The sequence below is a fragment of the Schistocerca nitens genome, chromosome 1, assembly GCF_023898315.1.
Source record: "Schistocerca nitens isolate TAMUIC-IGC-003100 chromosome 1, iqSchNite1.1, whole genome shotgun sequence".
Lineage (NCBI taxonomy): Eukaryota > Metazoa > Arthropoda > Insecta > Orthoptera > Acrididae > Schistocerca > Schistocerca nitens.
Window position 1 is genome coordinate 1,057,055,953 of NC_064614.1, and position 12,442 is coordinate 1,057,068,394.

The 12,442-nt window shown below is 41.4% G+C and overlaps 1 protein-coding gene across 1 annotated transcript in view; it reads right to left on the reverse strand.

Moving 5' to 3' along the window:
• Positions 1-4,107: 4,107 nt before the first annotated feature.
• The window catches only part of LOC126238097 (uncharacterized), a 101,049-nt gene continuing 92,714 nt past the window's right edge, over positions 4,108-12,442 (reverse strand). Inside the window, exons 7-8 of the mRNA XM_049947767.1 lie at positions 9,062-9,227; positions 4,108-4,975 (exon numbers count right to left, since the gene is read on the reverse strand). Of these exons, the coding sequence (XP_049803724.1) occupies positions 4,836-4,975; positions 9,062-9,227 (306 nt within the window). The 3' untranslated portion in view covers positions 4,108-4,835. The remainder of the gene's footprint in view (positions 4,976-9,061; positions 9,228-12,442) is intronic.

The following is a 12,442-nucleotide window of genomic DNA, read 5'->3' on the forward strand; positions in this document are numbered from 1 at the left end:
TCCAAAACAGCCAATTTTTAGCTCTGAATGTAATACATTGGCCGATGTTGCGTTCCACCTGCGTACCAGGTAATCACTGACGTTACTTAATGATTACAATGCCACGTTTTACTACTCATCATATCGACATACGAACAATCATGGGATGTTTTCGCCTATGAGCTATTCATGTCGACCATCACTGATTGTTACCTTCACTATCAATGAGTCATAGTACACGGACTCCAGTAAGCTGATTATGTCACACACTATTTTCAGATGTAAAAGATATTCATGTTTGTCGTCACTTAGGTTTCTCAACGGTCAGAACAAAACTTCAACCATGTGCCCCAGTCCATCCACTTCCTCACCCCTGTGCCATTTAATACTGCTATTCCTACACCTGCAGTTTGCAGGCTTGCTTAGATTACAAATATTGATTCGCTGTCACTGCTCTTTCTGAGTTCACTGATGTCACATTCTCGATTGGCGTCTTCCCCAATGTCACCAAACTGTCCACGATGTCTTCCATGACGCCAACTCTTAGCTAGAAATAATGTTCTAACTTTTTATTTCAGGACAGAAACAATTCATACACTGTCGCACTGAGCCCTACCATGGACAAGTTCCTGCAGTCCGTTCAGCGACATGTAACCCTCCCGCTATATTGTGTGATCCCTTATAATCTTTCACTTGTCGCCAGGCTAACTCTTATAACACTGATATTACCCATGTTCGACGGTAGCCTCATGAAAGAATTTCCATAGCTGGAAAGTAGCGTATCAAGGCAATATGTCTCGTCTTTGGGTTTTTTCCGTGTGTTTGTGTGGAAAGCAAACATTTTCACATTTTCTGTTCTCAAGTCCTGCCGTGCCTTTCAAATAATGAAGCATTTCTTCTTTTAGAGAACATTTTGCTGATGATTGATCGCTCTCTTTCCCACGATTTGAAGCGTTCTCTATAATTACAACACATTGTTTTACAGTATGGCGAAATTGGGAACAATATTAATAGAGAGATTCCAGGAGTTCAGTCAATGTTTTGTTTCCATTTTCTGCAGATAATGGAAACAACAACTCGGTTAAACACCCGTAAGCTCACTATTAATCAATCACGCCGATAGAACCTGGGTTCAACCTTCCCCACTACCACATCTCATAATTAGCAGAGTTCGTCCGCCCATGCGATCGTCAGTAACTGTTTCCATGTCGGAATTTAATTCACACACTTACTCCAAGATGTACAGCAACCACCCTGTTTGGCGCACGTAAGTTGCTTTTCACTACTACTACTACTAATTCACTACGTTCCAGTATTTTCTGAAAGTCATATTTCAATCAAGTCAAATCTCATCACCATAAAATACTGACGTAAAGTCTCTTAACTTTCTTGCCTCCTGCAAATAGACTGTTCTCCAGTTTACAATATTTTATTTTTCTATTGACAACTGTCTTCCTGATACACATTATTTTCCATCCAAACCCCTTTTTTCTGTAGAACACGTCTAACTATTGTGCTTTTCGACTGGAAATTAATTTTCTCTTTGACAACAGGCAGATGTTTGGTACGTATAGAAATAACCTACTGTCTGCCATAAAAATCTTTAACTATGTCCTTCGTAACACACGACCGAAACTGTCAAAGTGAACATTCTTCTCCAAAATCCCGTTTCTGTCTGGGAGTTGGCAAGAAACTGTTTTCTTCATTATAGCAAAGAAACTTTCTTTCACTGAATCCGCTGGTACTTCATACAACAATCCTTTATTTTTGGTACAGTAAGATGATTTTATTAGGCTTGAATTCGACTCTCGACAGATAATTACTATTACCCTTCCACAAACGGACAGGTCCTTAACGTTGGATTAACAGTTACAAAAATTTCATGAAATCAGTGTTCCGTTGTCCATTGATGTCACAATACATTGTGACCAATGCAGCTGGCTTCGGTTTAGCGACAACACGTCGTTTTCTTGATTTCTGATCACAGAAATCGGTAATTTTAAGTGTCAGGGGAAGAAACGAGGTATGTCAGTTTTTATGAAACGTGAGAAAATGCGATTTTAGTGTTTCAACTGTGATTACTGCAATATATAAGTACATACATGTTAGACTTATCGGATGTGGAAATAGCGTTATTGGCGACCAGTTTGTTTCCACAATGAAATAATATCCCAAAATGTAGTCAAACGTCGCTCTGTAAGAGAAAAGAAACAGGTAAGTAAAATGAAAAAGACGCAATAATGTCATTAATAATTACGACTAAACAACTTCTCTTTGTGATAATACAGTGACAGTACTCACATCACGAATATTTAGATATGAGGTAACTGTCTGAAGAACTTCACAGGATCAGGATGGCAAAACTTTATCGGGCTTTAAAAACCTTCATATTTTAGCCTGTGAATTGGAATGAGATCTAGAATAAATGACGGCATTGTTCGAGTTACATTATAGTGAACAGTAAATAACTGCAAAGCTAGACTATTGTGCAGAAGACAACTAAAGAATTCCGAAGTTAAACATTCAGTTAAAAGCAGGTATGGGTATTTCAAGCAGCCCACCGATTGGTCGCCGTTCTTGTGATGTCCCTATGATGACAGTTTGCATTTCTCTCTGATAAGTTTTTTGACATTTCAGCCTAAGGCAGTGACTGGACTCAGATGATATTATCTTAACAGGCAGAATTTTGCAGCGCACTTTGACTCCAACAGTACTTTCTAATCTTGCAAGATTTTTTATTAACACCGACCACAGTGAAAGGGGATGGCTTACGCCTGGATGCTTCGACTATTTCGCTCAAATTTTCGGCTATTTCCATCAGTGCCTTTGCGTTCCATAATCAAAAATTTTTTGTTGACTTACCTGGCTCTTACAACAAAACTTTGGATGCTGTCTCTCGACTCGCTAGATTTTTTACACTTTCATTCTCTCAACAGATGTGTATGATCAAACTGAATCGAGCTGTAGCAATAACTCAATTTCGAAAAAACTGACTTACCTAGATTTTTCCCCTGACTCATCAATTGTTCGGCTTATGATCTTTAATCAATATGGATTGTCTTTTTTCGTGTCACTCAGAATTGCACCATGGCGAGAGCCAAAACTGGACCTCTTCTGTGTTATTATAAGTCGCAAAAATTATAATACGTCGTTGCTGCAGATCACACACTGACAATGAGACGGCTATGTTTCCTTCAAGGAGATTGCTCTGTGTATTCTTCATGTGCACAGGGTTGTTTCCCCTTTCAGTACGTCTCCCTCATCTGACAGCGGTCTTCTCCTTACGTGGGGACAGCACAGTGCCGTGTAGCCCATCAACTACACACTAATACTGGAAGTGCGTGGGAGCCCTGTTGCAGCAGTGTGCGATTAGAAGCTGACTGTCGTTCCTAGTGGTAGTAATTTGTGGAGAAACTTACTTTAAGATGAGTTCACAGTCATGAAATTGTGTTTTGACATACTTAACCGCAATCTGAAGCAATGTCACATAAATCACTGTCCTTTGAATGGCTGCCTATGACAAAATTTCCAGTGCATTACTATGCTAACCACCGCACAAGCTCGTCTCGTAAGGATCACCAGCGAAGAACAATAGAAAATTCGAATTTTGAACAACTCCCGTTTACAGTCAAGTCCCACGGTTCTCTGTGAGCTGTTAGCCTTTACTTTCTCTCTATAGTGACACCTGTTAGCGCCCTAAAGAACGATGCCTTCAAGTCTGATCGTCTGGGCAGCAAACTTTTCATACAGAAAATTCACGAAAGTGCTAGATGCAAACAATACGAGCATACTTCCCCAGATTCGTCTCGAAAGCCTTGAAGCCTGCAAGATAAGTGGTATTCATAAAACAAAACAGCTCCTCTTCTTCCTATTTTATTTTACGTCACAATTTCAGTAACATAAGAAGGTTAATAGAAGAAGAGGAATGATTTGTGGGACATTTAGGAATTCGTAAATTGCCACTGGAGAGGCTGTATTCAAAGATGAAAATATACAAAACTGATTATACAGGATGTACCAGGTATGTGCACATCAAAAAGTTAACACAAAAGATGGCGAACAGCGTCAAACCAGTCAAAAGAGCGATGATTTAAAAGACAAATTATAATTTTCTTTTCAATGTTAACATACTGAATATCGAAAACTTATTTTAACTACATAGATCACATAATTTAGTTACACGCCTACGCAGGCGATTCATTTGATTAAATGCTACCATTAAAGTCATTACCTATGGATAATGTATGTATTTTCCACGCACATTATGCTTCACGCGACAACAGGGGACCTGGCATATCCCACCGTGCCCTCACCACACATCAGCTTGGCCGTAGCATAAGGCTTCCGTACCATTTTCCGCATCAGAACAATGCAATCATGGGAAAAATATGCAGCCACTTATACACAGCACATTAGACAATTGGGATGAAGCGAAAATTATACAGTTACATCAATAAAATGCAGGGATAAAGATGAAGCAATATTAAGACATGTCACACGCTGACATATTGCAGTTATCTTCGTCTTACATACCTTACTCGTCCTAGGATGCAGTGGAATGTATCGATTGATGCCCTAATTGTAGTTACCAGCATATAGTAGTAAACATTTTGTACATATTTCCTGTACTGGAGAACTGTCTGTCTTTTGATTGTGATTAACTGAAAAACTCACAGTTCTTATTCTGCAAGGCTTGTGAACTTTATTACAGAGGTAATGTTACACCAGCGAACAGAAATGTACAGCGGATAGCAAGTGGGTTACTGTGTAGCCTGCTGTCGTTTGAAAGGTACCCGTTGCTCTGTGAGACGGCAGCGAACCCCAGAAGACGTCAGCTGCTATTTCTGAGAGTGTGCTTAGGCCCTTCCTGTGACCCTCTCCAGGAGAGCGCGCCGCAGCTGCCCCCTGCTGACCTTCCCAGTGGCCACGCGAGGGATGGACTCCACCAGGAACACGCCCCCGTGTAGCAGCTTCTCCTCGCTGCCGCACGCTTTCTCTAAAAGCAACAACAAGTGACGATCTTTATTGCACTATCTTTATTTCACTGCGATGGGCAGTGGGTGGACTAGCCTAGATTAGATAGACTGCAATGGTGTAGCATATAAGGTGTACATTTCTCAGGGCAGGGATAAAAACACACCATGCGTAGGGGTAGCTGGTCACTGTCAGTTCAAACTCTCCCGTGAGGAATGTCATTATGAAGCACCATGTATGGTCCGAATGTCAATAACCATAATGACAAGTCATACCGAGCAAATTTGAGAGCTGCTGGAACAATATCAGCGATTCTATCTGATTGTGATGCTGTAGAAATTAATGGGGATATGTTATCGTCAACATTAAAAAAGATTCGAACGAGCGAAATTTTATTCTTAATTTATGCCCCCCCCCCCATCGCACACATACTCAGATAAGGAAAAGGGAAAACGTATGGAATTTGTTCAATCACGAGATCTATCTTCATTAGGGATGCGACGTGGTTCTGTATGTTTGATCTAAGGTAAGACAGGAAACCTTTATAATCATAGGACACTGTTGTCCGCTTACTATTTCAACGTAAAAGCAAAGAAGTTCACCATCAATGCTCTTATCGTTTTCAAAATAAGTCTTCGTTAGCACTTCCCAAAAATTTTAGAAATATCACCAAAACTGTCTGTGATACGTAAAGATGTCAGGTGCAGATTGAGGCTGTTGGTGTCGCAGATACATCACTATAGTTCCTTTAGCTTCGTACAGGTTTATCATCTGCAGTCTCACTAGCCTCTCAGTTTTTCTTCGTTTGTTTACTTTTTCTTGGTGCGGTGATCCATATACTGACTCAATACAATTGTTGAGTTATATGTTTTGCCAACATTGCGGAAACTGATTTCCCTCGCTAGGATGCTCTATGCGGGACTCCTAATGACCTATGATGTATAGAATAATCCCGTGATGAAGTAGACAAACTATCAGGGATGATGGAGAAGGGTAACTGTAGCACTTTAAGGTAAGGGGCCCCCTAATCATTGAACGAAAGCAAGAAAAAATGTCTACCAAACACAGGCCCCAACTGCATAACCTGAGACCTATGAACGCTTGCTCACGTTCGATACTGTCAAATACATCACTCCTACTGCAAGCTCCTTGGTTTCTAAATTTCCGGAATGGACAATGTGGGCCAGATTGGCTGGAAGAAACTGAATAACAAACCAGTAGGAAGATTTTAGGATCCACTACAAACAGCATCACCATCAAGACAAAAAGCTGAATCATTCCTGAAGATCACATACATAGATTCCTCTGAATATTACAGACTCCTTTGTTCGTAAACTAGTTATCACTGGATTTCCTTTTACCGAATTTCTTGATGTATGACATTATTAGCACTTATTGTATACTAATGAATATCTAGACATACACAAATCTTTAGCACATTGTCAACAAACAAACTTTCAGTAAGTCATAAATTAAACAGTGCACAAAACAGATGTCAAACAACAGCAAAGACGGTCATCTTCAGACGTTGTAAAACAGCAGTGTTGCCAACGTAAACAACATATCCCAAACAGAATCGCTGAAAGCAAATGTTTCCCTGTTATTTTGCGACATACTAATGGTTTCCTCTAATTTAAGTAATTGGGGCTTTCAGGAAAAACTACAGACTTTAACAAAATTATAAAAAGAATTTCGCTTTTGTTCATCGTCGTAAAGCACCCCATGTCCTTAAGGACTGCAGTAGAGGTTTGTTTGTGTGTGTGTGTGTGTGTGTGTGTGTGTGTGTGTGTGTGTGTGAGTATGCAATGACGGAAAAAACTGCAACACAATGAAGTAGTTTTGTAGGCATGTTTCTACATCTGAAAGACAATGTCTGCTCGAATTTGGCATCAGTCGCATACGAGTAGCGCTAGTAGCACCACTATGAGAATTAAAATAAGGTTTGCTTTAAATACAAGCTGTAATGGTCATGATCGTTAGTTGCCTTTGAGATTGTACGTGCTGAGTTGATGTTAGTCAAGTAAGTCTTTAAGGTGACAAAGACGCCATTATCAACACGTAGGTCCTGTAATAATGCTATGACAAGTTAGATATTCCTTCTGCGATATTTCAGACAGACTTGACAGGAACATAGCCACTGTACACGATTGCTCGCAGCGGTGACCACCATAATGTATGGTCGCAAGGAGACTAGCATGCTCTGAATGGCCATGCATGACTACTGAGAGGGTAGATCATTGTGTTTAATGTATGGATCTGGTGCATTGTACTGAATCTGCAGTAGCAGTTTACAACGAAGAGCCAAAGAATCTAGGACACTTGCCTAATATAGTGTAGGGCCCCTGCGAGGACGCAGAAATGCTGCAACACAAGGTGGCATGGACTTGACTAATGTCTGTAGTAGTGCTGGAGGAATTAACACCATGAATCCTGCAAAGCTGTCCAAAAATCCGTAAGAGTACGAGGGGGCTGAGATCTCTTCTGAAAAGCACATTTGCAAAGCATCCCAGATATGCTCAATAATGTTCATGTCTGGGGAGTTTGGTGGCCATCGGAAGTGTTTAAACTCAGAAGAGGGTTCCATGAGCCACTCTGTAGCAATTCCATGGTCGTGTAGGTTGTCGCATTGTCCTGCCGGAATTGCCCAAGCCCATCGGAATGCACAATGGACATGAATGGATGCAGGTGATCAGAGATAAAGCTTACAAACGTGTCACCCGTCAGAGTCGTATCTAGACGTATCAGGGGTCCCTATCACTCCAACTGCACAAGCCTTACATCATTACAGAACCTCTACCAGCTTGAATAGACCCCTGTTGACATGCAAGGTCCGTGGATTCATGAGACTGTCTCCATACCCGTACACGTCCATCCGCTTGACACAATTTGAAACGAAACTCGTCCGACTAGCCAACATGTTTCCAGTAATCAACAATACAAAGTCGGTGCTCAAGGGCTCGGACGAAGCGTAAGGCTTTGTTTCGTGCTGTCATCAAGGGTACACGAGTGGACCTTCGGCTCCAAAACTCCATATCGATGATATTTCGTTGAATGGTTCACACGCTGAAACTTGTTGGTGGCCCACCATTGAAATCTGCAGAAATTTGCAGAAGGGTTGCACTTCTGTCACGTTGAACGATTTTCTTCGAAAATCGATGGTCCCGTTCTTGCAGGATCTTTTCCCCGGAGATTTGATATTTTAGCGGATTCCTGATATTCACGGTACACTCATCAAATCGTCATATGGAAAAAACCCCGCTTCATCGCTATCTCGGAGATGCTGTGACCCATTCAAACTCACTTAAATCTTGATGACATGCCATTGTAACGGCAGTAACCGATTTAACAACTACGCCAGACACTTGTCTTATATAGGCGTTGTCGACCACAGCGTCGTATTCTGGCTGTTTACATATCTCCAGTTTTGAATACGCATGCCTGTACAAGTTTTTTGTGGCGATTCATTGTAGCAGGAGTGACACAACGAAGTTACAAATCGTTTACTTTAAGGACAGCTCCAACCCAGATTTCCTGTAATGTGCATTCCACTGACCCCAAACCAACGCCATTTGTAGCTCCAGTGGTGACAAGCGAGAGCTTACTGGAGGGCAGGGTGGAGGGCAGTTGTGTTTCCAGATGTAAGATGAGTCCTTCTCCCCGACAGTGACAGCTATGTGTTCGTTAGGAGGCCAGTTGAGGACCTGTACTCAACCTGTCTAAGTGCCAGACGCTCTGGGCTACCTAATCGTCTCGGGTGCTTTCTCGTAGTTACCCTGACTGCAAATCCGTACATCAATCTGGCGTTTCAACCTGTTGTGCTGACATTTATGAATATCATTACAGTGGGTGTTTTCCATATGGGTGACGCTCACCCACACACCACCGTCGTCGACCAATATTCTCTACAGACTGTTGACATGTTGCCTTGGCTTCCTCGATCACTGCATTTCACATTTCCAATGAATTATCTCGTGCTTCTATTAACCTGTGATCTTGCAATATTAATATGTTTCTTAGAAAATCTCGTTACTCTATTAGACACTATTGGCTTTAAGACAGCAAATGTTAAGTTATTAATGTAAGATACCGAAAGGGGGTTTTGCCTCACCTTTGACCAGTTGCTTCAACTCGTCAGGAGTGACGGTAGCGCCTTGGGCCAGCACGACGAAGGCAGCTGGGTGCTCCTGGTCCTCGTCATGTGGCAGGCCCACCACCACTGCCTCCGACACTTGCGGGTGTCCCAGCAGCCAGGCCTCCAGCTCTGATGGTGACACCTACCAACACAGTCACTCCCCTCACCACCGCAAAATACTTGCAGTACTCAGTAGAAAACAATGCTTATTGAGATAAAATGGGCTTAACGGTAGCGTCTTTGATTCATACCCAAAACATCTTCGGTCCTGGGATCGAATCCTCTCGCTGCTTAAATTATTATTAATAATCAGCATTGGCGGCCGAAGACTTCCGGCTTAAGAAGTCACCCTCATTCTGACAACGGCCTTGTCAAAGAGGGCGGAGGAGGGGACAGAGGTTTAGGGCAGCCTCTTGTCCCAGGGGTTGGAAACTGCCCCCAAAGGCGGAAGAATCAGCACTGATCAACAACATGAGGATGCAGAAGGATTGGAAAACCACTGCATTAAAGGCACGTAACATGTATCCACAGGCATGTGGCCTGTAATTGAAGAAGTGTCATGATGATCTATCCATTGGCAAAATATTCTTGAATAGTCCCACATTCGGATATCCCGGAGGGGACGGTCAAGAAGGAGGATACCATGGGTAAAAGATTGAATAATCACCGGAAGGACAATGCTCTCCGAGTCGGGGTCTCGAATGTCAGAAGCTTGAACGTGGTAGCGAAACTAGAAAATCTGAAAACGGAAATGCAAAGGATCAATCTAGGTATAGTAGGGATCAGTCAAGTGAAGTGGAAAGAAGACAAGGATTTCAGGTCAGATGAGTATAGCGTAATATCAACAGCAGCAGAAAATCGTATAACGGGAGTACGATTCGTTATGAATAGGAACACAGGGCAGAGAGTGTGTTACTGTGAACATATTAGTGACAGGTTTGTTCTTATCAGATTCGACAGCAAACCAACACCGAGAACGATAGTTCAGGTATACATGCCGACCTCGCATGCTGAAGATTAAGTGACAGAGAAAATGTTAGAGGATATTGAAGAGGTAATACAGTATGTAAATGGATATGAAAATCTAATAGTCATGGGGGCCTGGAGTACACTTGTAGGGCAAGGAGTAGAAGAAAAGGTTACCGGAGAATATGGACTTGGGACAAGGAATGGGAGAGGAGAAAAACTAATTGGGTTTTGTAACAAATTCCTGCTAGTAATAGCGAATACTCCGTTCAAGAATCACAAGAGGAGGATGTGTACTTGGAAAAGGCCGGGTGATACGAGAAGATTTCTGTTAGATTACATCATGATCAGACAGAGATTCCGAAATCAGGTACTGGAATGTAAGGCGTACCCAGGAGCAGACGTATATATATATATATATATATATATATATATATATATATATATATATATATATATATATAGTATTGATGAAGAGTAGGCTGAAGTTCAAGACATTAGTCAGGAAGATTCAATTCGCAAAGAAGCGGGATGCGTAAGTACTAAGGAATTATGAGATATGGCTGAAATTACCTAAGGCTATAGATGCAGCAATAACGAACAGCTCAGTAGGCAATACAGTTTAATGTATATCTTTAAAAAGGGCCATCACAGAAGTTGGGAAGGAAAACATAGGTACAAAGAGGGTAAATGCAAAGAAACCATGGGTAACAGAAGTAATACTACAATTGATCGATGAAAGGAAGAAGTACAAAAATGTTCCGGGAAACTCAGGCATAGAGAAAAACAAGTCGCTGAGGAATGAAATAAATAGGAACTGCCGGGAAACTAAGACGAAATTGCTGCTGGAAAAATGTGAAGACATCAAAAAAGAAATTATTGTCATAAGGACAGACTCAGCGTACAGGAAAGTCAAAACAACCTTCCGTGACACTAAGAGAAACGGTGATAATATTAAGAGTGCAACGGGAATTCCACTGTTAAATGCAGACGAGAGAGCGGATTGGTGGAAAGGATACATTGAATGCCTCTATGAGGGGGAACATTTGTCTGATGTAGTAGAAGAAGAAACAGGAGTCGATTTAGAAGAAATGGGGGATCCAGTATTAGTATCGGAATTTAAAAGAGCTTTGATGGATTTAAGATCAAATAGCACAGAAGGTATAGATAGCGTTTCATCGGAATTTCTAAAATCATTGGGGGAAGTGGCAACAAAACGACTATTCACGTTGGTGTGTAGAATGTATGAGTCTGGCGATATAGAATCTGACTTTCGGGAAAACATCATCCACACAATTCCGAAGACGGTAAGAGCTGAGAAGTGCGAGAATTAGCGCACAAACAGCTTAACAGCTCATGCATCCAAGTTGTTGACAAGAATAATATACAGAAGAACTGAAAAGAAAATTGAGGATGCGCTAGATGACGATTAGTTTGGATTCAAGAAAGGTAAAGGCACGGGAGATGCAATTCCGACGTTGCAGTTAATAATGGAAGCAAGACTAAAGAAAAATCAAGACACGTCCATAGAATTTTTCGACCTGGAAAAGTCGTTCGACAGTGTAAAATGGTACAAGATATTTGAAATTTTGAGAAAAGTAGGGGTAAGCTATAGGGAGAGACGGGTCATATACAATATGTACAAGAGCCAAGAGGGAACAACAAGAACGGACGACCAAGGACGAAGTGGTCGTATTAAAAAGGGTGTAACACAAGGATGTAGCCTTTGGCCCCTACTGTTAAATCTGTACATCGACGAAGCAACGATGGAAGTAATAGAAAGGTCTAGTAGTGGAATTAAAATTCAAGGTGAAAGGATATCAATGATACAATTCGCCGATCATATTGCTATCCTGAGTGAAAGTGAAAAAGAATTACATGCTTGGGTAGCTCAGTTGGTAGAGCACTTGCCCGCGAAAGGCAAAGGTCCCGAATTCGAGTCTCGGTCCGGCACACAGTTTTAATCTGCCAGGAAGTTTCAAGGATTACATGATCTGCTGGACAGAATGAACAGTCTAATGAGTACAGAGCATGGATTGAAAGTAATCAAAGAAAGACTAACGTAATGAGAATTAGAAGAAATGAGCACAGCTACAAACTTGGCATCACGATTGATGGTCATGAAGTAGATAAAGTTAAGGAATTCTGCTACCTAGGCAATAAAATAACCAATGACAGACAGAGAAAGGGGGACATCAAAAGCAGACTAGCAATGACAAAAAGGGCATTCCTGGCCAAGAGAAGTCCAGTAATATCAAATATAGGCCTCAATTCTAGAAAAGGGAATCGAAGCATTTGAGATGTGATACTATAGACGAATGTTGGAAATTACTGGACTGATAAGGTAAGGAATGAGGAGTTTCTGCACAGAGTCGTAGCGGAGAGAAATAT